The following is a 26,079-nucleotide window of genomic DNA, read 5'->3' on the forward strand; positions in this document are numbered from 1 at the left end:
CAGCTCTGAGTCAAGAAAGGTTTCTCAAACCTTTATGAAGTACGTTTGGGGGCTATGCTTGCTAAGAATCCAGTAAAGTCCTCTCCTTGCCTAACACACTTATGTGGAAGCTGCAGGGCAACAACCTCCACATCACTTCTATGACTAGCCCTGCTTCCAAGATTTATGACAAAGGAAAGTACAAGATCCTTTTCTATCTTATCTCTCCTCTGTCAATTCAACAATGGTGTTTCAGTGGGTGGAAGAGGTAATACAGCATCACTTGGGAGGATGTGAATTTACCATGCACATGCACTGTAGTTGCACCACACGCTGTTCTGCTCCCACCTATTTCAGGGGAACACATTCCAAAGATTAAAGCAGGAACAAGAACAGATCTCTTAAGTCTCCAAGGTTTCCTTAAGTTGAGTTTGAGATAGTTTTGCTTTACTCTGACATCATGATTTAGTAAAGAAATGACTACTAGAAGTAATGTACCTCACTGTGTGTGTGTATATATTTAAATAAACAGTGACTAGCATAATCATGAAATTTCTAGAAAGTTTAGCCTGCATAAACCTTGTTGAATTGGAGGATTTGATGCTGGCACAGTGTTATACATAAAAATGATGGAAAATATTTTCTACATCTTCTGCATTGTAAATGTGTGTTCTAGGGAAAGCAGGTTGTACTTGCTGCTCTCAGAGGGGAAATGATTTGTGTTTCCAAATAAGCACCCAACAAATCCCAGACAACAGGAGCTTCACAGGAAAACTGTCCAAGTTGTGTTGAACATTGCAAATCTCCCTGGTCAATGATAATAAATGGAGGCTTGGTAATAGCCTCATACTGAGTTACAGAAAAAGTGCACTGCTCTTTCCTCTACTGGGGGCAAGCATCAAGGAAACGGCAGTTAACTAGAATTTTGGATGGGGAAGATGAATCTTTCAGCTGGGCGCTGCCTCTATGGATGGATTTGCACCCAGTGACACTGCTGGTTTTTGCAGATGGTTTATCCAAAATGGCAGTCCCAAAACAGGTTGAGATCATAATAGACTTTCAAAGTGGAGTACAGGAAAACTGGAAGGAAATCTGGTTGCAGCAGATTCACAGGGTGTTCTTGTTTGTACGCTTTGAAACAAAGTTTAATAAAATGGAGAAAGCAATTAAAAAAATCCCCAAGAAAACAGATGTAATTAAATAGCATTTGCAACAGTAGATGAAAATGTCCTCTATTTTAGAACATGATGGGTGTCAATGTAAAGTAATGAAGCCATGTCCAAATAAAAATAACAACATTGGGCTTATTGCTCTATGGCAACCTTCCCATCTACCTCAAAATCAAATAGGATTACTGGATTTAGGTGATGAGTGCTCTCTATGCTGGCAAAGATTCCAACAATAACTGCAATTCATAGATGGCTAAGTGTTTTCTCAGTAATTGAAATATAAATTATGATACTTGAAGAAATACCCAAAATATTGTACATTTAAAGATACAGGTGATCTGATTAGCAGATCTGCTTACTGCAAGCAAGATAATACTCATGTGGTCTTTTGACCTCTTGGTCTTGCCTCAGTAGGGAGCTACTTGCTGCAGGTCTTCAAGAGCAGGAGCAAGTATGGAGTTCTAAGCCAATGAGCACTGCAGTCAATGCTGGTCATGAAAAAAACCCAACAGAGTTGCTTTGATTTGTTTTTTTTAAGTCACATCCTCAGGTACAGATCTTTCTGCAGTGTGCGACTGATTTTTGGCTGTGGAAAAATAGGCCATAAGACCCCCAATCATATAAATAGGATAGGGGATTTTTTTCTTCTCAGACAAAGCAGCTTCTGAAGGGACATTTATAGTGAACAATTAAGTCAATAAGAGTTGGGTTGTTCTGCTTAGTCAGAGGGTCTAATTAGATGTATGAGGGATGCTGAGTTTAAGCCAAGTGATATCATAACATTGTGGTGTTTGACGAAGGGGTGATAGCCCCATGGGTGGTCAGTGCAGAACTAGTATCCACAGCTGATAAACTAGTGGGACTTTCAGATGACCTATCCGAATGATTACTTGACTACCATGTCTGATAAGGGAAGAATTAGGGCTGAGATCAGAGAGGGCTGAAAAATGAATTGGTTTCCTGTACCTTTCCATGTGAAAGAGAGATTGTAGAAGTTATTCTATTCAGCAGACAAAATTATAAGACACAAGGAGGAAGAGCAAGGGAGGCAAAGAATTTAAGCAAGCAGCAAAATGTATTCTGATGCCAGTTTCTTTACAACTTAATTAGTCATAATTGGCAATTGATTCCCCATTATTTAAAAATTGTAAAGATTGTTCCAAAAAAGAAAAATAGTAGCACATTCAAGTTCAAATAGGAATTAATTCAAGAAAGTCTGCACTCTAAAAATTGCTTTACATAGCCATAACTGTTACTTCTGGCATTATAATCCATTAATGTATTATGCATGGAAGAGAAAGAAAATCATTGTTTAGGAAGTGGACAAATCACGTGTGTTATCACGTGCAATAGAGGAATAATGTATTTTTTATATAAAAGATAAAAGGAGGGTAAGCGACAAAGAAGAGAACATGGCTTTTTGTATCACAGTTATCCCATGCTTTTAAGAGATACCTAGTTTAGAAGTCAGACTGTACCACTGACCTTGAAGTGCTGGCATTTTTTAGTTGAAAAGTTGTCAATCCTTTAGTTAGTAACATAGAGAGATTTTCAGATGGCGGTGGCTACAACTGTGACAAGAAGAACTATTTTTATTTAGACTGGTTTAGGCAGGATTCTGATCCTGAAGGAGTGAAAAACAGTAAGAACTAGTTTTATTTAACCCCTGGTAATACTAAAAGGTGAAGGGAGACAAGCACACGCTTGAGTGTATAGGTGATGCTTTAGGATTTTTGGATGCCCACACAGAAATCACTTTATCGTTGCTGCTCTTTCCCTTGTTTGCTTCTCATAATAATTACAAGCTAATTGACTTGTGCAGTTACTTCTACAGAACTGTGGAAAAAGCAAAAGAAAAAAAATCAGCAACATGGGAAAACAGTCAGGAAATACGTGAGGAAAAATATATAATGACCATTGAGAAGGGGGGACAGGAAAAAAAGAGTTGAAGCCTTGTATAGGAAAAATAATAAGCAGAGGAACTGAGGAATTAAGCTGGAATGTGCAGCCTGGGAACTCAAGGAACATTTCCCTATTATAAAGTAATTTTAATGATACTCTAAAAAAACCACAAAAAAAACCCACACAAAAACTTCACACCACAAAATACAGGGGAGGGGACAGAGGTAAGAGGTATTTGTCTGTAATCCTTTCTCTAGTTCTAAAACTTGCAATTTTTTTATAGCAAATACTCTAAATTATACTGTATCATGCACAGAAGAAAAACTAGAACTGAAATTACATGAGAACTCTCTAGTGATTTATTAAAAAAAAAAGCAATTAGCAGAGGTCATAAATTTGTAATAGACAAATTTAGAAAAGAAACTGAATTGGAGATTTTATCAAAACTATTAAAATCCCAAGGAATACTCTGGGTTATCTAAAATAAGCCACTTAATGCCTTATTTTTTTAACAGAGGAGTTCCACAGACTATTAATAAATCCCCAGAGTCCCCATACTTCTATCATTAGAGTTTCTCAAGTTCCACTTGTCATCTGAGTGTCTATTGCTCTAAGTGCTATTTGCAGACAAGCACATGGGTGACCATTCACTAGGTCTAAGTGGAGCTGATAGTTCTGTAGGGGCTGCTACTACCTTTTCTATATCCTAAACTCATTTACTCAAAACAGGTGCAATTTGAAGCCACTGTATATTTTTTGAACACAACAGGTGCATAGACAGAATCTAGTATGATAGGAAAAAATTAAAATGAAACCATTAAATTCAAATAATGCTTTCCAGTAACTTTAGTGAGATCTGAAATGACCCTCAAAAAGAGTAAATACACAGTCATCAAGGAAACAGTCTGCTAATTTAAATGTCTTGTACCACAAAATGTGTAAATACAAACATGCACACAGATCAAACCTGCTCTGCTCCTCTAGAAACAAAGAGATGGAAACTGAATAGAGATTTTGTTATAGCTGATATGAATGCAAATTACGCCCATTTCCTCATTAGTACAAAAGAGGATATCTTGGAGCTCTTGTAGTTCAATTGCTAATCATCTCCTTTTCATATTAATTTGACAGTACATAAACAATACAATTACTACAAAAGACATGGTTTGGGTTTTTATGTTCTTAAAGTGATATTTTATGCTAAGCTTAAAAACTCAGTGGCATGGAACACAAATTTGGAGATATTCTGACAGCTTAGCTCCCTTCAGGGTAAAGCCCGGGTAAGCCAGCCTCCCTAACTGTAATGTGGAACACTATGATACCAAGTAAATGGCATGTCTTACCTGAAGAAACAATTAACAGTAAGGAGGAGTAATGAACTGTCTTCATAAGTTTATGCAGAGTAATAGCTTTTGATAGGCAGAAAGAGGGACAAGTCCTCTTTATCTTGTGATCATGTTGAGCAACACCGTGACTTGTATCAGTTTTCAGCTGCCAAGAGTGAGCACCTCAGGCAGTGTGGTGGTGAGAGGAAAGACAAGACACTGTGCAATTATGGCACTTTTAGAGCAGAAAATGGGCAAATTGAAGGAGAGATAGATTTGATTGGGGGTGAGGGGTGAAATCAGTAATCTGGTGGCATGCTAGGTAGAAAATAAACCAACTAAGGGGAAAGCGTTACTTGTTTGGTAGGGAAGCTGATGGAGGCAGAGAGTGGTGGTACAGAGTGGTTTTGGAATGTACATACCTTTCATAATAGCAAGATGCAAAGCCTTTCTGTCTGAGCAGATATTTAAGAGCACTGGTGGGCTAATTTTTTCCCCAATAAGGATATTCATCAGGATGGCTGGTGACTGTTACGTAGAAAGCAAATATATTGCTGTTTTATCTCTGAAATAATTTTTGCATCATGTCTTCCATCTCCTCAGAGGGGCTCTGAGCTTCGAAGAGACATTGTGCTCCACTGTATTTGTATCACTCTAACTTTTTAAAGCTGAAGTCAGTTTAACATAGAAATAATTCAAAATGTTTTGCCCTACTACACTACTATGACCCCTACAATGAGTATTTTATTTCTCTCTGAAGTTGTCATCAGGCATCAGAACTGAATAAGGCAGCATATGCATTAGTTCACATAGTATTTAAGGGACATGATTTCTGTGTGTTTGTTCTGGGTTATCTGACTTGTTGACTTCTAGAAGTAACTTTTCAAGCTACAAATATAGCCAGAATCTCTACATCTAAACTCTCTATTAATTTGCATGTTCTGAATTATTGAAAACTTGTACCTTGACATGTTTGCATCTGTGCGGTAGCTTCTATAGCAGAATCAACTATATTAATTATTTTTGAAGATTAAGTTAAAGCAGAGAGATGCTTTAGCACATGCACATACAGAGACCTTCTCTACCTTGAAAACACAAACACCTTTTCTTATTTTAAAAAATACGAATTCCACTGTTACTTTTAAAGAAATTTGCATTTAAAGAGGAAAATGGTATTACAAAGAAACAGAACAGTGGTGTCAAGCATCAAGACAGATCTCTACTGAAAAGCTGAATGGAAAACTGAATTATAGTCTGAGTGAGGAGATGCTCCATTATTTATTGGCTACTCTGATCCTGTAGAACGCAGGAAAACATTCAGCCTGAAGGAGAGATCATTGTACTCTCACCTCCACTGGGTCTAGAATAAATTGTTTGATTTTTACTTTAATGCACCTAATCCTGAAGGAAGGGGAAAGACATGATTGAATGCAGAGAGTTGGGTATGATTGGCTGCTGTCCAAATCCTCATACAGCTTTAACAGTCCTCTGTCTTAGCGTGCAATGTCTTTTCTTTCCTCTAACATTTCTGGAGGTTACAGCGATGCTGCAAATTACAAAATATTAATGAAAAATTCAGTATTTTGAAATCTAGACAAAAAGCAGAGCAGTACAAAAGGTTGCGTGAAGCTCAGTCAGTAACTGCTGTCAATTTGCTATATATAGCTCAGTGACATTACAGGAAGACCTAGAATCACCAAACTCTTCCCCAAATGCCTTTGTTTTTTTCATTTCACAGCAATAACGCTTGTCCTCCAGTAGTTTTTCTTCCATCTTTATCTAGGAAGACTTCTGATGGGACCTACATTTGTCCTCATTCTTCAGAAATTCCTAGGACCTTGCCCTATATCCTGTACACCAAGAGACTGCCTGGGAATAAAAGTTAGGAACCAGTTGCTACAACGTAACTCCCCAATTTCCTCCAGTACCACATGAGTAGTGGAACATTCCCATTCCTAGAGCTCCTAGTTCAGTGAAACAGCTCTGATTTACTAATATCTTCAAATAAATGCTTTCCTCGATAACTTTAATTTTTAATATTGTGTGCAACAGAACATTTCAGACAGAATGAGCCCTAAAGCTACCAGCAAGACATTAACCAATATGTTTGTGTGTAGAGAGGTTTTTCCTGAATCAATTTTAAAATAATTTGGTTCCCTCTGCCTGTAGTGCTTCCAAGGCTCCCGTGTCGTTGTCCCTTTTGTTTAAAACATTTTTTTTCCTAGCGTAAGCTCCCACAGCACATACAGATCACAGATAGGTGCCCCAAATAAATATATAGAAACAGTGGTTTCCCAGAAAAGGTCCATGCAAGCAACAGCTGCAAATCAAATAAGGCAGCTGAAACAATATTTAGAAAAACTCAGAAAGAAAAAACATTTCTTCCTATAAATACTATTTTCTTCCAGTGACAGACTGCACCTTGCTTCAATGAAAAGCATTGATACTGCTGCCAAATACACCAAGTATTTTCCTTTCAAGATCAATAGCGTTTCTCTTGTTTTGTGGCAGAGGTCTTTAGTAAAAAATACTAAAATACTGTCAACTGGTCTTTAACCCTTAGATGATGTCATAATAACTATTATAAAAAATAGTATTTTTGCCTATGTAACATCACTGCTTTCTAAGGCAGAATGCTACCAACTGAGAGCTAACAAGAACAATCCTGCACTAATTTCAACTGCAAAGTTAGCTAGTTAATAAAGAACAAGAACTAATTACTCAAATGCAGGAATAAGCATTGGATGTAACACAGACTTAAAGAGTAGCTGCTGTTAGGTTTTTATATGCAAAATCTGCTTTTAATTCAGGACACCATTTTACGTTGGTAGGTGTCTAAGACCTTAGCAATACAGATAATTTCATCTGCAATAGCTGTAGTTATTCCAAATGGAATTTCAGGCTCTAAGATCAGAACATTTGAAAATTATTAGCTTTCCTTGGAAGACAAAAATAAATTTTACTTCCCAGTTAAGCAGTTCCTGTGTATTTAAATAAATTCTGGCTCAGGATACACATTGTTTCCAGTGGTGGTCTTTATATTAAAATGCTTTGTAAATGGCATTGGAGTCCTTGACAATAAGCCATCCCTCGGTCACCTTGATCTGGAGAGTGCTAAATTCTGATGAAATGAATTATTTACCTCTAGAAGCATGACTCATACCAAACTTAGGATAATATTCAGCAAATGTCAGTTTGAGTTCAGGATGGGCTTGTGAAACCAATGCCAATTGTGCTGCCTCAGGAAGGACATAAATTTGTTTCCTGCAGCAAGAAGTGAGTGCACTGCTATTTTAATTTCTGTACCAGAAAGTTCTGTTTAGCTTTCTAAATTATTGGAGCATGTTGTTTCAGAGCATAAAGGAGACTGTTTGATTCATAAATGAAAGCTGGCAAGCTAAGGAGATACTGACAGAAACTATTGCTTTAGTCATCACAGAATATGACATTCTTGCATCTAGAATGTATTTTTTGGAAACCAATGTAGGACAAAATCCCATGTGATTATGTAGGCTGAAAGCCTTTTTTAAGTATCATAAAACAAAAGCGGATGAAGTGGAACTGACTGACATAATTTATTTAACTTTTCAAAAGCCTTTTGACAAGATTTTTACCCAAAGCATGAGAAATGTTCACGGAAATGTCCAAGGGATGTGTTGTCAACAAATAGTACAGAAAGTGGCTGATATATTGATGAAGAAAATAGAAAGTACAAATCAGAAAACTAAAGCAGCTCACTTCCCTGACTAGGGATATGAAGTCTGAGAAAGCGACTGGAGTATTGTATCAAAAGTAAGTTATTTTTTTCATTCTAAGGGACAATCTTCTCCAATCTGCATGATAATTTGCACACCAGCAAATTTTTAACTGATTCCCTGATGTGAACTCAATACTTCCTTACTTCATGTAACAAAGATCCTGGGTATGTACCTGTAATTTAATTTTGAAAGATTTCCTACATACCCTTCTCTCAGAGCTGTAGAATTTTTGCATATGCATAAATAGTCACTAAGGTGGAGAGTGACTCTGTCTACATTCTTATGTCTCATCCTTACTCCAGTGAATAAATTATCATAAGCTTCTATCCCTGCTTAAGACTTTAGTTGTCCTTTTTCATCCTCTAATTGTGCACTCAAAACAGGTTAGATTTAGGGCTTGTTTCATGCCTCAAAGGTTAGTATTTTTCTAGTAAATTTTTTTTCAAAGCACTTTTTTTTTTTCTTCAGTAATTGTCAAAGTTCCTCATGCTTGTTTAATTCATGGGAGAAAAAAGGAATTTTGCAGTTTTTGTTGAACCTTTCTCAATGTAAAAAGAGCAACTGTAACTTTTAACTTAAAAAAAATATTAAAAAATAATATATACAAAGTATGTTATCAGAATGGAGTTAAACTATTGTGCAACCTTATCAAGAACCTATCAAATACATTCTATTGAAAGTTGTCTCTAACATAACTGGTTGTTAATCTAAGGTTATTAGTACAGACACATTTCCAAGAAACACTGATGTGGTTTCTATTACCAAGTCCTGACCTAACCTATGAGAGAATATCCAGATACATTTAACTTATTCTGTATTACACTCACCCTACTAAATTGAGTGATTTTTCTGAGGAGTGGTCTCCTGGCTGTAGTTCAAGACTATGGTGAATAGGTGTTAAAACCAAGCTCATTTCAGAATTCACATGGCTCCTGACTCTCTTTCTAAAGTTCAAGAGATATGAGAGAATATGAATTGCATAAATGAAGAAAAATCTCTGTTCACAGTACTGGGATGGAGCTCATTTGTGTCTTGCACCCCATGGACAGGGTCAGAGAAGAAAGCTAAAGTCCCCACAAAACCTTTAATGGCCATACATAGTTTGAAGGACAGCAGAAATAATGTTCTTGTAAAATACACGGAAATGAGCTGCCTTGGGTTTATGTGAATCTATATTATGTAGAATTTATATAGTAAAATTCTTGCAATAAGGTGGATTTGCAAAAGAGGATTGTTGGATTTTTTTCCCGGTATATTAAGGACCGATAATAAGCAACTTGACTAAAAACTGTATTGCCCACATTCTAGGTTCCCTTTTAGTAAGGACTCTCCATTCTCATACAGAAGTCTGTTCTTTTCAGTAGAGCAGACCAAAACAGTCCAGAAGGCAGGACACAGTAGGAAACTAGTGAAAATAATGTTTTAAAATTGCCTAGTTGGCATCTTGCAGTGGGTAGGAAAGGGAGATGGCCTCAGCATTACAAAAGCTGTAATATTACCAAAACACAATGGATGGTAGAATGCAAGAAAAGACAAGACCTGACATGCTAAACAGAGAAGAGAATTTTGAAATACTGGTATTGAAAACATGAATGTGAAGCTTCAATTTAACGTTCCAGGTAGGGATGGGGGGAGTAATCCAGTGGAACATATAATGAAAAAACGTTAAGACTTGTCAAAATATGACATAATTTTAGTAACTGTATTTTTAACAAAATGGATCAAGGGGTAACATATGTATGAACAACCCTAGATAAATAAATAACTGATTACAACAAGTTACAGTGAAAATATGCCACATTTTACACATTAAGTCTTTTGTTTGCTATGCCATGACTGGCATGAATTATGATGTTGTTGGCAAAAAAAGAGATTAACCTTTGCGAATGGAGGCAACAGTTCTTCCTTCACAGAAAATGACAATGATAATTGTGATTGCAATGTTATAAACATGTCTTGGGAGGCTTCTTTTCCCATTTTATTATTTAAGGAGACTTCTGACTTGCAAAATGTGATGTGACAGCAAAGTTAACAGACAGTTATTTTCACTGGCCATTAATGAAACAAACTTCAGTCCTGTATCAGATGGAAATGTACAAATGCTAACCCTGGGAATATGAAAGCTGATAACTGTGCAAGAGGATAAAGGATATATGCTTAGTTATAGCAAATTGCAGAGGAATCACAAGAGAGACTTTGCCAAGAACTTCAGGCTACGTCTACATGATACAAGGCAATGCATCACAGAGATATCTGTGCTAACACTAAATGATGTACCACAATTACAAGGAACAAAACAGCCAAACTAGTGGCTACATGATGTGTAAAATCAGTGAATTTAAAAAGCAAGGATATACTATTTCAGTGAAGTGCTGAGGTATCACAATAGTGGTGTTTCCTAATTCTGAAGTATTTCATACAGTTCTTCAAAACACTGTGTGGTAGATATTCTTTAGTTGTTTATTCTTTAGGAAAAAAAAATCTCCAAAGAGCTATCACAAAAATTCTAAAGGTGGTTCTTCAAAGGGCAATATGTAGGGGAAAGCTACAGTTCTCATTTTAGAACTGTCTAGTGCAATATGTTCACTGAGTCACACAATGGATGAGCAGCTCTTCAGGTTTCTCAGTTCTCCACCAACCCTGTAGTTGCATCTTACCCTGTCTTGTTGAGCTTGCTGAAATAAGACCAGGACACTAGAGAAAAGTGGCAGAACAGGTCCAGAAGATAAACTGCATCACACTTTCTGCTGACAGTCTGAGCATCTCTTCTCCATTTTAACACTTAAATGGCTTCCATCATTACAATACCCAAGCATTCAAAAAGGGGCATACATTTATCTTAATGATGCATTAAAAATAAGGAAGTGTAATCTTTTATGTCTTCCTTCTCTTTCACACAGAACATCTACAGGCAAGGAGGAGCAGGTGCAAATGCTCAAATAATTACAGGATGGTACTAGATTGCATGACTAGAAGCTGGTCCACTCAGTCTTATTTCACCCATTTGAATTGAAGTTAAGTACAGTTGATATAAGAACAAACATTCAGTTGCCGTGTGCATAAGGAAATAGAAATATTTAACAATAGCTAATGATACCAACTTAGATTCAGGGATTATGGATGCTAAATACTGGACTTGCACGGCACAAACCACCAGATGTAGTAACATTTTAATAGGAGTGTGATAGCTGAAAAGACCATCCTGATTCTACTGGATTAACAACTTGCATGAGTTGATATCCAAAATTTTTCCATCAAATGGCAGCCCAATGATTTTGCATAAAATCAGGAAGTCACTGACTATAAATGTTTCACAGGGAAGATCCACCAGTGGAAATCAGAGATGGAAATCAGTAATGGAACTTTTGGTAAGAAGTTGGTAGTTTCACATTTACAGCAAATCATGGCTGAAATACAGTTTCAATTCTGCTTGATGTTCACAAAATCAGATGTGGTTTAGGATAGGAAAGTTTTGCTAAGCGCTTCTGATTCAATACAAAAGGAATTCCCAGAGACAAGGTATTTTTTCCAAGCTGGTTTCTTAATGTAAGTTTCCTCTAAATAAGAAAAATATAATCTTCTTTAAGTCTTCATTTAACTGTAAAAAGGAAATGAGAAGCTAATATTCACCCAAAGGACACAGCTTAATTACCTTAAGAGGAACTGTTTAAAACCATTTAAAGAATATGTAGGGCATGCTATTTTATATACTGCCCACAGTTAATTTCTCCTCATGATAGCTTGTCTTAATTACTCATCTCAGCTGTAGCTTCAGATCTGTTAAAAAACTGTTAATTTTAAACTTGTATCAGCTTTTACAGTGCCAGAAACTGATACATCTGGGATAGTACAGCTGTTGGAAACAGCATTCCCTCTCTCTTTCTGGAGTTACTAAATCACCTTTGCCTATGCATTCATCAGTGGCTAATTCTATAGCCAGACTTGTCAAAGTTTGTTTCTTTTTCAAAGTCTACTACTTCATTCAAACTCCCTGGGGTACAGAGGGCAGGGCAGATTTCAAAAAGCTGCTATTTATTTAAATCGTGGTGCTTCTGAAGTTAAAAAATAATATAGTGTTGGACCAATGCTATTTACCCCAGCAAAGAATTTCTACCTTAAGGTTTCTCTGCATGCTTTCATGTATACACAGAGGGCAAGTTTCCAAGCTTGGTCATTCTCTGGTAGACACAGTATTTCTGATATACTTGTTGCCATAAATTATAAAATCAGAAGCTGAAAATACTTGGAAGCTTGGAAAGCGTGTGTGGTGCACATGCTTCCACATATGCACAAATTACTCATCTATTTTTCACATATATAATGTGCATATATTTAGAAACAGTTTGTTTAGACACATTTCTACATAAACTTCATTTAAATACCTTTTTTTGGTACATTCTTCAAAATATCTCACAATTCAGTTACATACAGTGTTGAGACACAGCATAAAACCTAGCAGTGATGAGACCACACACGAACTTCCTCTAATTCAGCAGTTCTACAGGAAAGATTTCCTGGCTCTTTCTCATATCCCAATGTTTCTGCAAAAGAGCTATAAAACATAAGAGAGGCACAGAGACCCTTAATCTGCAGTGACAGCTATCGGAGTTCCTGTGTCTGAAGAGATCTGGTTACCTGTTCTAGGCTTCAACTTACCTTTCATTGCTTTGAACCACCAAAAAGTAAAAAAATGAGAGCAATTATTTCCCATCTCACATCTCATTTTTCCTGCATATGATTTTTTGTGTGATTATATAAGCATATACATTCATGGAGCCAGCTAAAGATTTAGGAACCGTGCAGCAGAACACAGGAAGATTCCTGAATCTCAAACAAAACCTCTCATGTTGAGTTTCCCACAAAGAGCTGCCTACATTCCTTGTTTGACTTACAAAATTCCTAAAACATTGAAGTTTTGCTCTAGCTGACATTCAAAGCTATCTGGGTTCCTCTTTGCACCCCTACTTGGTCATGCCCAAGAAACCAGAAGAACCCTGAAGAGCCAGTGTAGTAGTCACATTAAAAGTACATCTGACATGTTCCTACAAATTGTAGTCATGGCTGCTGTATTTTTGAAACAACTCAGAGGCATTTGAAAACATATTGGTGGCACTGGGCCAATCAATGGGAAATCTCAGTTCAGTGCCCTCTACAAAGCAAAGCACATTCAAACCCACATCTGTGACTTGTGGGGAGAACGTTTATGCTCAGATACAAACAAGGCTAGGTTCAAGTGAAACCATTCCTGCCAAGTTTGTATTGCTTTACAGTACAAAAATGCAAAATCAAAGGCATCAGATGGCATGTAAATGAGATCCTGAGCCTGCAGTAGAGAAGCAAGAGCATGCGGAGGAGGTGGTGGCTAACAGTCTCTATTCCTAGCATTACTTCAGGGAAGGGGGGGTGGGATTTTTTTTTTATATATTTTCTTTTTAAGGATTGTTTAATGCAAAACTGCATGGATGAAAATAAGTATCACCACCATAAAAACAAGAGCAGCTAGTCATTCTGTGTTCCACCAAATCAGATGCACGTTCCTTCTCTGAGAAGATTTTTCAGCTGGATTCTGGTTTGGGAGAGGTGCCTAGCAGTGGCTGCCATCAGAAGCAGGAAGCAGGGTGATGTTCAGATCATGCCTTTGGGTACCAGTTTGGTATTGATAAGATCTGGATTGACCTTGAGAGTTGCTGAAAGGCCTGCACGACCCTTATTTCCCTGGTGAGGGCCCCAGAATTAAAGAAGGAATGAGGAATTGAAAGTTGTTTGGAATCAGCATTCACAGCTATGTAAGTAAAAAAATAAAAAGCCCAAACTTAAACTTCAAGTTGAACAGCTATTTGATAGCAAAAAAACTTTAGAAATTTATTACAATTGATACTTTTGTCAGTGTATTGGTGAGTCAGAGCCTGTAGCTGAAGCTTATGTCAGTGTGCAGTGCAATAGCAAAATCCTGTTTTTAACCAAATCAAGAAAAAAATTTATATAACACAGTTCCATGGAGAATTTTTCCATGACAGTTGACAAGCATTAGGCTTGTTTGAAGCTAATGAGAGCAGACAGCTATATATGCTCTTTCCTTCACCTGCAAGTATTTCAAGTCTAAATTTTGCTCAAAATCCATTTCCAGCTTCAGTAGCTTTTTCTGGGTTCTCTTGAGTATTCTGAATGTCATGGTAAATTCCTTCAAAGGACAACTGAGACAATGAAGTTATTAGTGACATCACCATTTTATGTCACAGTATACTGTCCTGTTCTGGCTCTTTAAATAAGGTCCAGAGCCTTCTTTCTATATTTAATATTTTGTCTCACTAAAGTGAGTCTTTTTTTTTTTTTTAAATACTCACAGACTTATTAACATAACAAGTCTCCAACTTCTATACCAATATCTATACCAGATTAGAGTCCAGATAAAGTGGAGATTTAGAGACTCTTTTCAAAATAACCCATAGGTGGGTGATGGATATCACTGGGGTGATAGCAGAGATTTAAAATCCATCTGAACAAGGCAGAGTGGAAACTTGAAATTGAATTGCCTTTTCCACCCAACTTCTCCTTGATCCTACCATCTTCCTACAATTAGTTTTGGTTTGATACAAGCAACTAGTTTCTGAAATACAGATTATCTGAAGATATAAATCCTCAAACAGAAAATACAGTCTGTAGAAAACAATGTAATAATTTCCTGATATTTTAACTTTGAAATTCAGGAAAATGTTGAAGTGCATTATTAACGCTACCAACATGACTAAATGACTTTGCTTTGGCCTTCATGAATTTGAGCAGCATATAGATTCAGTCATACTTGCCATGAGGAGAACCATGTGAACTACCTAGATTATTTAGGCAATCAAAAAAGCCCAAAACAAGCCATCCATGCTTTCCTGGTACCATTTGTGGTACCAAGTTCTGTGTGCTATTGCAACAAGACCCAGTTCATCATTTAGAACATGTCAGTAATTCAACTGTTGTCAACTGCTCATTGAATTTGTTGTCATTAAGCACTTAAATACTTCAGAAGTACTTGGAAGCTGCACTTCCATGAAGTACTTCTGGCTTTATTTATGAATACAACATTTGGCATGTTCTATGTTCTGAGATATTTTCTCTTGCCCCAAATATTGCAGAAATCAGTATTCTTATTGCTATCCAATGGTTTATTTACATTGCAATTTTCTTGTCAACAAAATTTTTATTGAAAATGTTAAAGCTTGTAAGAGACCACATAATAAGGCATATTTAACCCATGATAAAATAATCTATGAACTTTTTATTTACTGGAGTCAGTCAACATCCAGATATATTTATTCCTTGAAGAACCTATATTAATCCAACTGAAGATCTCCTTTCTGTTAGAATGTAATTTTTTTCTGCTTTCCTTCCTTCTCAAGACAACCATCCAAAAAGTACACTATCTGCAAGGGATGAAACTGCTGGCACTGGAATAGCAACCAGTGTTTCAAAGTAAGCTCTTCTCTTGTGCAAATAATTTCTGAGCAAAAGTGTTTGCAGCTAGCTGAAGAAGCAGTTTATGCCTGCAGCAAAGAACTGACACGGTGCTTACCATGTCATCTACGTGCACATGAATTTTGCTCTGTGTTAGTGCATTCTGCAGAAAATTCTTCCCCACGAAACTGAAAGTTTCCTTTCAGTAACCATGGAGTATGCCTAAAATATAATCTAGCCTATCTTAAAGCAAAAGGTCTAAGAAGCCAAGTATAACCACAACAATTCACTTTTCAGAGGTGTGTACTAGAGGACTTACTGTGATGATCAGCCCTTTTTCCTGGAAATATTTAACCAGTGGGACAGCATTCTGCTTGAAGTTCATTAGTCTTCTTTGAGTGGCTTTCAGGTTATCATCAGGTCTCCCTTGCTGTTCAGCACGCTTCAGTAACCTTTCTTTCAGCCTTTGACTGGAACATGCCAGAAACACTACCAAATCTGGGGTGCAGATCTGTGGAAAGAGCAATTCAAGAAGTCTGTGATTAAGTTGACTATACAGCACTACGGGGCTCAGCAATTCCACTCTTAGGTGAGGTTTTATGTGAGTGGGAACTTGGCCAAGTAATAAATTTTCTGTGATGTTTTTTAAGGGAAATTCATAGACTTAAGGATGGGCTTGTTTGTCTTAAGTGAATGCTAGTAAATTTATTTCACTTGAAATGTTAAGGAAAACATTGATGAAAAATTTGTACCTCACCCCAGAAATCGTCTCTAGACTATATTCATTGTTTGCATTACCTGAAGGTTCCCTTAGCTAAAATTAAAATCTTTTAAAAAAGCAATATATACATGTCTTGCTCATGTTCTGCAGGAAAAACAGTTGTAGGGTTTCTATCTAAAAAGCCTTCAAGTAAGGTGTTATTTTAAAATCTTCAGATGCTCCAAGCTGTAGCTAGCCTTCTCCTTGCTTTCAATGCTCACTCCCAAACATCCTCAGGACTATCATTTGCCACTTACTCAGATCTGTGAGTCATACCAGACTTCCTCAAGTGTAGAACCTAAGCTTTTGCTTATAACATAACTTCACATACAGCAACAAACCTTCTAGAGAGTACTTACAATAAATAGATCTCACATTAAACTATTTGCCCTAAAGGAAAAAGAGGAAGGAGACAAAGGGAAGGTCTCCTCCTGCTTCACACAAAGATGAGAGTGCAGCTTTCCACAGTCAGTCTCAGCTCTTTAAAGAATCTGGCTGAGTAGGTGCAGCCCCAAAGCAAGGGAAGGATCTGAAAGCGATCATGATGCCATCAGGTAGGAAGGTTCTCATCTGTTTAGTTTCCACAAACTGCACTGGCTTCTGAAGTCAGCTCCTTTTTAAGAAAATGGGAAAGCATGCCCTCAGCCTAATTTTTTTTTTCTTTTCCTTTTTTTAGTTGTAAAATGAGAATAATAATAAGGTACAACACAGTAATTACTGTGGAAAATTAATTTGTAATTATTTCCTATTGCTTTTTAAAACGAAAAGTTCTCTACAGGAGCTGAGTGGTGGTGTTCTTAATTTCCTGACTAGTAACAGCAACAATACAAAAGACATTATTGGAATCCCAGTAACTAAAACTATTCTTTCTGACACTGGCATTTGTAATTAGAAATACAGTTCACTCACAGAAATAAAATGGCAATGAAAACAATGGCTTAAAATTCTCAGTTCAAGAAGCCTATTTTCAAATTAAGTATTGTCTAAAAGATTTTTTGAAGTGGAACAAAAAATTAAAAGTATTTGAGGTAGGAATACAGAGTAGATTCTGATTGTGATGCCTCTATGAATTAATCTTTTATCTGCAGAACATACATTTTTATAATCAGAAAGTAGCTGAAAACTATTTAATAAACACAAGCCTTTGCTTTATTTTAGGTCTGCAAAAGGGTGAGATCACTTGTATTTCCATAGGTATACAGACCTAATAGCACTTAATATATTTCTCCTACATGCATTTACAGCTTTCAGAGCAAACCCTTGAAATGTTACTAATTTTTTATTCCTGTTTTCATGAACCACACTGCTTCCACTTAACTCAACTGCATCTGCCTTAAAAGTCTTGCTTATAAATACTTTAAATTGGAATGTAACAGGCTAGTGTGAACATATGTGCATCTGGGATTGCTTCTCTGGAAACATCTAGTTCTCCTACATAAATATGAGCACAAATTGCTTTTTTCTAACACAGGAAAAATGCTTTTTATGACTCATCTCAAAACAAAGCTATTTTTTGTAACTCGGAACTAACTGTTGAGTTTTATGACTAGGGAGTAAGTTTTATTCTGAGACTCAGCTTGTAGAAAAGCTGTACAGAAACAGCATAGACAGAAGAACTGGATTCCTTCATGAGGATTTCCCATAATGCTCATCTTGTGCTGAAGGCTGAGGGTCTTATTCATGTCCAGAAATGCATATGAGAATGGATTGTGGAGCTTAGGGAAGTTAATTTGATTACTTACTAACTGGAACTCAGCAGAAAGGAGAATCTTTCCCTATAGGAACAGACGGGTTTCTTGTTATTCACAACCTTCTGAATTTTAAATGAGACAAAGAGCATATGGCATCAACTCAGAATAAAACTGGTGGGTACCTCATCTCATTTTTTAGAATAGTATTTACTAGTAAGTAAATCCTACTCTCTTTGGGTCTGAATCTTCTTCTTAAACTGGAACAAGAAGTAAACTGAGAGTAATTCCATGCAAGTTGATGGTGTTATTGATGCAAAGCAGTGTAAGTGGAAAGATGTTCTCTCCTCTCTGGGGATATTTCCTACATCTCCTCTTGTTAGTGAGAGTAGTGTGGTTGTTTGCTAGGAATTGAGATGATTACGCTGTCTTTCATTATTCCTCATTAGGCAAAATACAAAAATTCTGTTTCTTAATTCCTGGTATGTTCTACCAGATACTCCTGAGAAAACTTAACTGAACAAGTGTCATTAATTTAACAGTGCATTTTATTCTAATTGGTAAAGGTCACTATCAAGCTAGTTTATGTCCATTCTATGGATGCTCCCCCTTGTAACTACTTATTTGTTTTCTGTAGTTCCATCTCTGCTGGCTTACTAGACTGTTTGCATAGGGTTTTTTTTGTTTTAGAAAAGCAAAATGATGAATCGTTGTCAAAGAATGAATCCTGCTGACAGATTTTTTTCTGGTTACTGCTTTTGAACCGTATTCACACTGTCCAAGAAGTAACCTTCCAGCAAACTGCCCAGAAAACATAATTAGGCTCCTTAATAATTGACTGAGAGAAGCAGGTGTCTTTAGGGAGAAATGATTCAGATTTTCCCTTGTGTAGGGAAGCCTATCAGTAGGAATGCCTGTCTCTGATTCAGAACTGCTCAGCATGCAGCTCCATCAAATCTGAATTCAGAGTATCAGGTCTTCTCTTGTGAGCTAAGGACCAGCACTGGATGAGCTCTCCTTTGTCTCGTTTGGCTATCAGAGAAGAGTCCTTGGTCCAGAAAAACAGGAAACCGGAGGTCTAGAGGCTCTTACCACGCAGAAAATTGAACCACTGCTTTCCCTTCCCAGGAGAATGCACAAGCTTCCTTCTCAGGCTTGGCTTTAAGAAAGCAGTGTAAAACTCACAGGGCGAAAGAAAATGAATTAAGGAACCACAGCAATGCAGAGTGTTGATGTGCTAGCCCTCCCACTCCTCACGCAGATGACTGGTACACATCTCCAGCAGGGGAACTGTACCTGAGGCTTATCAGCCTGGAACAATGAAGTGGAGATTTGGGAGAAGAGAGATAGAAGTTGAGGAGGCAATGAAATGAAGAAGACAGGTGGACCATGATGCAAACAAAATACCTTTACCAGAACAAAGACCTATTGCAAGGAACACATCCTTTCCCCTTACAAAGATTCACAGAAATGTTGCATTCATTTTACTACTTGCTCTGGAGCCCACAGTCTTGGTGAGTGACAAAGCAGGTTTTCTATGAGAAGCTCTTTGCAGAGCATGAGCTTGGCAGCTGGACCACCATAGGTCAGCTGGCCACAGACACCTATGTCAAGCTTTGAGGGGACTAGAGGCATCATTTCTGCTTGCATATTTATGTATTAGACTTGGAGGAACAGGCATGCTGCCCTTAGCCTGTGAGGCTGTGAGAGGACAAGTCAATTTTTCCCAGCATTGTACATTGTGCCATCTGTATAGTTCTACTTCTGCACAACTGCTTCTCATAATAATTTTCTTAAAGAATTTATTTGGGAGTTTAGAAGTGAACTTGAATCACAGCCAAGATGAACCAGTTATTTTTTGTAGGTATACTGCATTTATAAATATTCTTAAGGACATTTTAAACAAAGAATCAGATGAAATGTACGGCCTCTGTTTTTATTTAAATTAGGGTTTTAATTCTTCAAATATAATCTTGTCACCTAGATAATATAAAAAAATTAAAGATAATTTCTACAAAAATGGTATTTCTTTTTTGCCAATGAATTAAATTACATTTATTAGTGAGCATTCATTAATTCTAACACCTATTGCACATTTCATTTCATTATTAACAAAACTTAAATTAACATATTTTAAGCAAACTTAATCTGTACTCACTCTATTGAAACTAACAGGGTTAATGTTGGTAAAGGAATCATTGAAACTAGAAGGAAAGTTATGCATGAGTGACTGAAAGTGAGGGAAAAGAAACCCCAAACCAAAGTAGTAATTGACATTAACTGGAAAATACTGAAGTGAGAAATTTTTTCTCCTGGGAAGGGTAAAAACTTATTTCCATGCGAGAGATTATACAGAAAGTCAAGTTGCAGTTTCTTCTTCACAAGTCATCTGAGTTCAATACACCAGTCAGAGGCATTTCATTACAGTGTTACTGGGGAGAAAGATACTTAGCATGCTAGAGCATGCTGGTACTGTAGGTGAATTGCTGAATTTCAAGTTGACACATTAATGGTAAATAAACCATTTTCTCCTTGGCATTTTTCAATGTGTGCTTGGAATCTAAATATTTCTACTATTTGCACTCAGCAGAGATCATAGATGTCTTAGAAATTAAGAGGTTTAGGACAGCCTAGGCTTAAACTGAAAGGCAAAATGAATCAGTATTAAATCTGCAGTATTACATAGAAGGATTTCACATTTATCAAAATACAGAAATTATCATATATTTAAAACAAATACATGAACAGGAAGTTCTGTTTGCTTTTAAGACATCAAAAATCATGTTTTCATTTTTTCTCCACAACCATGACTGCTCAAAATGTTGTTTTAAAGTGAGAGCTGAGATTCTCTCAGTTACATGACTTCAAGCTGTATTAAACATACCCCTATCAAAACTGTTGGCAGTACTGTTGCTGCTTTCTGGAATTAAGAACTGGGAGAGTCAGGATTTGGCAACAGTCCAACACTATGAGAGAAGTTATAGGTGATGTCCAATGACACGACAAGGGGTAATGGGTGCAAGCTGGAGCATAGTATTTCCACATAAACATATGGAAAATCTTTTTCACTGTGAGAGTGACAGAGCACTGGAACAGGCTGCCCAGAGAGATTGTGGAGTCTTCTCTGGAGACATTCAAAACCTGCCTGGACACATTCCTGTGTGATGTACTCTGGGTGATCCTGCTCTGGCAGGGGGGTTGGACTAGATGATCTTTCAAGGTCCCTTCCAACCCCTAAGATTCTGTGATTCTGTGATGTATTCCATCCTCACAGAGAAAAATATTTATTTCAACTCATCTGAGTTCAGAAAAAACTGAGAGAAACTCAAAGAAAACTTCAGTGTTTGTGGCTGTGAGTTCTCCCAGGCTGCCATGAGTCTGCAGCGAGAAGCTGACCATTAAGAAATGAAACTGGTGTAAATAAGTGACCAGAGTTGCTGCTGCTTGGCAAGCACTGCTGAAAACCTCACTGTTGCCACCTTCAAGGCTTCTTTCCTGTTCAAATTATATGGATGATAGGAACAGTTAACAAAAATCAATAAAAGAGAAGGAAAAAAGCTTTCATTCAAATGCAAACTTCCTCAAATGTGTCAAGTGCTTTTTAATCCACTTATTCCAGATTGACATTATTGCTTGGAAGCAATGTTTGTTACTTCTGGTTTCTAGGTCTGAGCAGAAAGAGAAATACTCTGAGTGCTGCAATGACACATTGCTTTATCTTAGGCAATTTAGTCACTGAGATGCAATGTGTTTTAGTACAATTCTGCCTAGCAACACGCTGAGAACTTACTGTCCACATGAGAGTCTGGCACATAATAAGCACAAAATTGCTGTACCCTGTTAGCATAAGTTAGTTTACTTTGACTTGTTTACTAAAAATAACATTTTTTCCCAGAGAAAAGTTCACTTTCTGGATTAGTCAAAGGAATAAAAATGTGCTGGTAGTAGCAGCAAGGGCAATTACAAGTGAAGCTCAACAAGAATTGGGGGGGCACTGGAAGGGGGACTACAGGAAAGCTGGAGAGGGATGTCTTATGAGGCCGTAGAGTGATAGGACAAGGGGAATGGTTTCTACGTGAAATAGGGTAGATTTAGATTATATAGTAGGAAAAAACCTCTTTACTGTAAGAGTGGTGAGACACTGGCACAGGTTGCCCAGGGAAGTTGTGGATGCCCCCTTCCTGCAAGTGTTCAAGGCCAGGCTGGATGGGGCTTGGAGCAATCTGGTCTAGTGGGAGGTGTCCCTGCCCATGCACGGGATTGGAACTAGATGATCTTTAAGGTCGCTTCCAAACCAAACCATTCTATGATTCTAACTCATTACCACTGTGTATTTCTATACTAAAATATTATGCAGGATAGGTGTGTAACTGGAGTTCAGACATATATGTATTCATTTGATTGAATGAATAATTATGAAACCTTAGTGTCAAGTCTCAGAAACAGCTATGTGAAGTATAAAACTGAAGGGATTATTTTAGCATAAACAATTTGTTACATTAAAGATGTCTGCAAACATAGCACAGTTAGATTTTACATGTACTTGTAAGAGAAACCTGGCACCTTAGATGACTTTTTCCTTTACTAATATAGTGAACCATTTCCAATATAAACTAGTTTATGTTTACTCAGCACAGTTCTTACTGGTAAAAGCCATGTAATAATATATACAAAGAGGTTCCATAAACACTCTCCAGTGAACTACAGTGTGAGCATTTGGGAACAAGACAGATTTTACGCCCTTTGTATCTTGCCTTTCAGTTGTTCATCATCTACTGTCCACAACATGCACTAGTGGAGAAAGGGGATGTGAAGTGGCTCAGACCCAAAATTAGAAGTTCTCTCCTGGTCCACCTTTCACTGACCACTGTGGCCAGCTCAAATCTGGTCCAAGTTTTGACTTCTTGGACTCTCACTTGGTCCAGGTACTTTCTTGACCCCACTGCATCATGCCTCACAGAGGAATGTTTGTGTAACAAATCAATATAGGCTTCTTACAATTAATAATGACCAGACATGCTTTCTTAACCTATAATGATGTTAGACTTTTGTAGCCTGTTTTGTTACTAGACTCCTATTTTCCTCATATTTGTTCATCCTCCATTGCAGCCTTATCTACTCTCTCAATGGCTTGTATTACTTAACTCAATTTCCATTCAGTTTGATGACAAGTCCTTCACATTCTCCTCTCACATTTTTAGTGTTATTAGATACATTCTTGGAGTTTGTTTTCTGTCTGTGCAAGGAAGGGCAAAGCAGAAAGGCTATACAGTGGAAAATGGTACTTTAAAAATGAACGTTTCTTTGTTTATTTCAAACTTCTATAGGATTACATGTGAATACCCTTACCAACACACTCAAATGATGAAGGATAAATGAAAAGTCACCTTTGTCCCTGCTGCTTATTTCTCCCACTGGCATCCACTCTATACCCTATATGGCTGGAAGAACTGAGAAAGCCAGCATATTCAATTTAATTTTATGCAACGTGACAATCATTATTTTAATTTACATCATAAAACCCCAAAGTGTTCTAGCTGCTATATGGAACAAATAATAGTAGTGTAAAGTCACTGTTCAAAAGCACACAATTGCATTTTAGAACCCTTGCAATCAACAGCTGAGAAGGGATCATGAATGAGGGAAAACAAATAAATAGTAATTCCTGCTTCAGGCCTCTTTTGGCAGTTCTCCTAAATGTGACCTCTGAAATGGCTTCTGTCGTACAACCTTTGCTGCTGTTTTCAGGTACATAAACATGTAATGGTCTTAAAGGGACCGTATGTAAGAACAAGTATTTACCCATGACAAAATGCTAACAATAAAAATTAGTTCTTATTCAGGACTTTTTATTCATAGATATCAGTGTTCTACAGGGGATGTCATTATAAGAATAAGGTGTATGTATTACAGAATAATGCCATCTGCCTATGTGCATTTTGTGGGTTTCACAATTTTCTTTAGAAGGATGTTTCATTGCTTAATAGATCTTCTAAGTATAAAGTGTCTTACTATTTAATCAAAACTTTATTTGCTGAAATTTCAACAAATTATTTCTCCTCTTGAAACTTTTGGCTCATGAGAACAATTCCGTTCTGTTCTCCTACCCACAGCTAGCAAGAAAGCTATAACATTTCCAAGCTGTGGAAAACACCCATGGCATCTTTAATTGCATAACTACACTAATTATCACAACAGTTAATTACTGAATTCTCCAAAACTCAATTGCACTTCCCATTGAGGGATCTTTGAGTGCCTTAAAAATGTTAGTATATATAATGTAAATCACCTGACATGCCATGGATTACTGTCAGCCTCATCCTGTGAAGGAAGATGGGTGCCACATCTGCTGATAGTCCCCCTTCCTTAGCACAAGACCTTCCTACTTACATGTGTAGCATTATGGCTTACTAAACTGAAAAATTTAAAGAAACAACAAGCATATTTTATTTCTTTAAAATATGAAGCCAAGATAAAATACTGAACATATCCCACTGGATTAAACAGATGTTGTATGCTGAAATATGTTTACGTTACGTTAATGGTTGGACTTGATCTTAAAGGTCTTTTCCAACCAAAATGATTCTATGTGCATCCTTTGTACATGTATTTCTATGGCCTTAGATAAGCTCATGTAAGAGGTCAGGGGGGAGTTTAAACAGACCAAATTTTGCTTCCTATGCTCCTATAAAAACTCTGATTCCTTCTTCCCCTTCCCATATTATTTTAGGACAGATAGGATTGAAAGTTGGACCAATATGAAGTGCTCCTAGATTTTTTTAAAAACTCAGACAGTCATCTGCCTTTCAGGCAGAATCAGGCCTTGAGGTGTGTGATTTAGCAAATCCCACTGGACTGAAAACAATGAATCTCTGAGAATATAGTCAGGTTTAAAATTACTAAATCCATCCTACATTTTCTCTAAAGAATATTAGCAAGCATATTAGAATGGTGCAAAGGGAGGGTTCAAACATATATGAAACATAGTGTCCTTCTGTCTACCCTTCTACAGCACAGTATTGCCTGGGCTTTTTCTATTACCTACTGTACTCCACTTCTTAGTGGTATTACTAGTGCATTCTATGATGGATACTCAAGTATTGTTTAACAGATATTGCTTTGTAGAAGGAGAATTTCAGCCTAAGATAACTCAAAGCACTTAATTCCTGTCCGTTCTTCAGTTTCACATCCCCCATTCTTTCATCAAACACAATATTAGCACAGAATTTTAGCATTTAAGTCACACTATCACACAATACATGGGACAAAAAAATGAGGCAAGGAAATTAACATTAAGCCTAAATTTCTGCTGTTTCATTTATAAAATAATCTTATCTTCTGTTAATTATAAGGAGATATAGCTGGCAGTCACTGGTTATTTTCTGTAACAACTATTTTATCTGTTTCCTTTCATTTCCTCAATTCAGTCTTCTAAATTTTTCCCAGAATAATACCTTATAAAAGCACACTAATGAAATGCCTCATTAGCTGCTTTCTTTTGTTACTTCTGCCTTGGCAATGCCACTTAGAATTCAAAGTACAGAAATGGCAATATACCAGCAATTGTGAAGGACTCTGAAATGCTCTACATGAAGGGCACTCTAAAAATTCAGCTCTGGAACTGCAACCTTTACTTGTGACCAGAACTGTTACATTAATAGTGCTTGATCAGAAAATGACCTAAGCTGTTTGTTTTTCCATTGAATAAAGTATTTTTAGACTAAAATACACACATGAAAACAACACGTGAATAGAACGTGGTAACACAGTTTTAGCTGAGTAAACCTTAGAATTGTAGTTTAGAATAACCAGGATGATCTAAATTTCTAAAAAAAGAAAATCATTTTTTGTTTACAAAAACTTGCACAACATGGGCAGTTTTAACCCTTATTTTGTTCAAGTCTTTTCAATGCACTGTAATAAAGTGGAGATTAAAAGTGCTGTGAAGATACCCACTGATTTAAGTATGCTCCTTTTGATGTAGATTAAATTGAACTAATAGATATGGAATATAGTGTCTTCCCCATTTATAAATTACTAAGATATAAAATATAT

The 26,079-nt window shown here is 36.9% G+C and overlaps 1 protein-coding gene across 1 annotated transcript in view; it reads right to left on the reverse strand.

Moving 5' to 3' along the window:
- The window catches only part of AK5 (adenylate kinase 5), a 69,924-nt gene that overhangs the window by 34,995 nt on the left and 8,850 nt on the right, over window positions 1–26,079 (reverse strand). Inside the window, exon 6 of the mRNA XM_051625216.1 lies at window positions 15,896–16,087. Within this exon, the coding sequence (XP_051481176.1) occupies window positions 15,896–16,087 (192 nt within the window). The remainder of the gene's footprint in view (window positions 1–15,895; window positions 16,088–26,079) is intronic.

This window comes from Apus apus, chromosome 7 (assembly GCF_020740795.1).
Source record: "Apus apus isolate bApuApu2 chromosome 7, bApuApu2.pri.cur, whole genome shotgun sequence".
NCBI lineage: Eukaryota > Metazoa > Chordata > Aves > Apodiformes > Apodidae > Apus > Apus apus.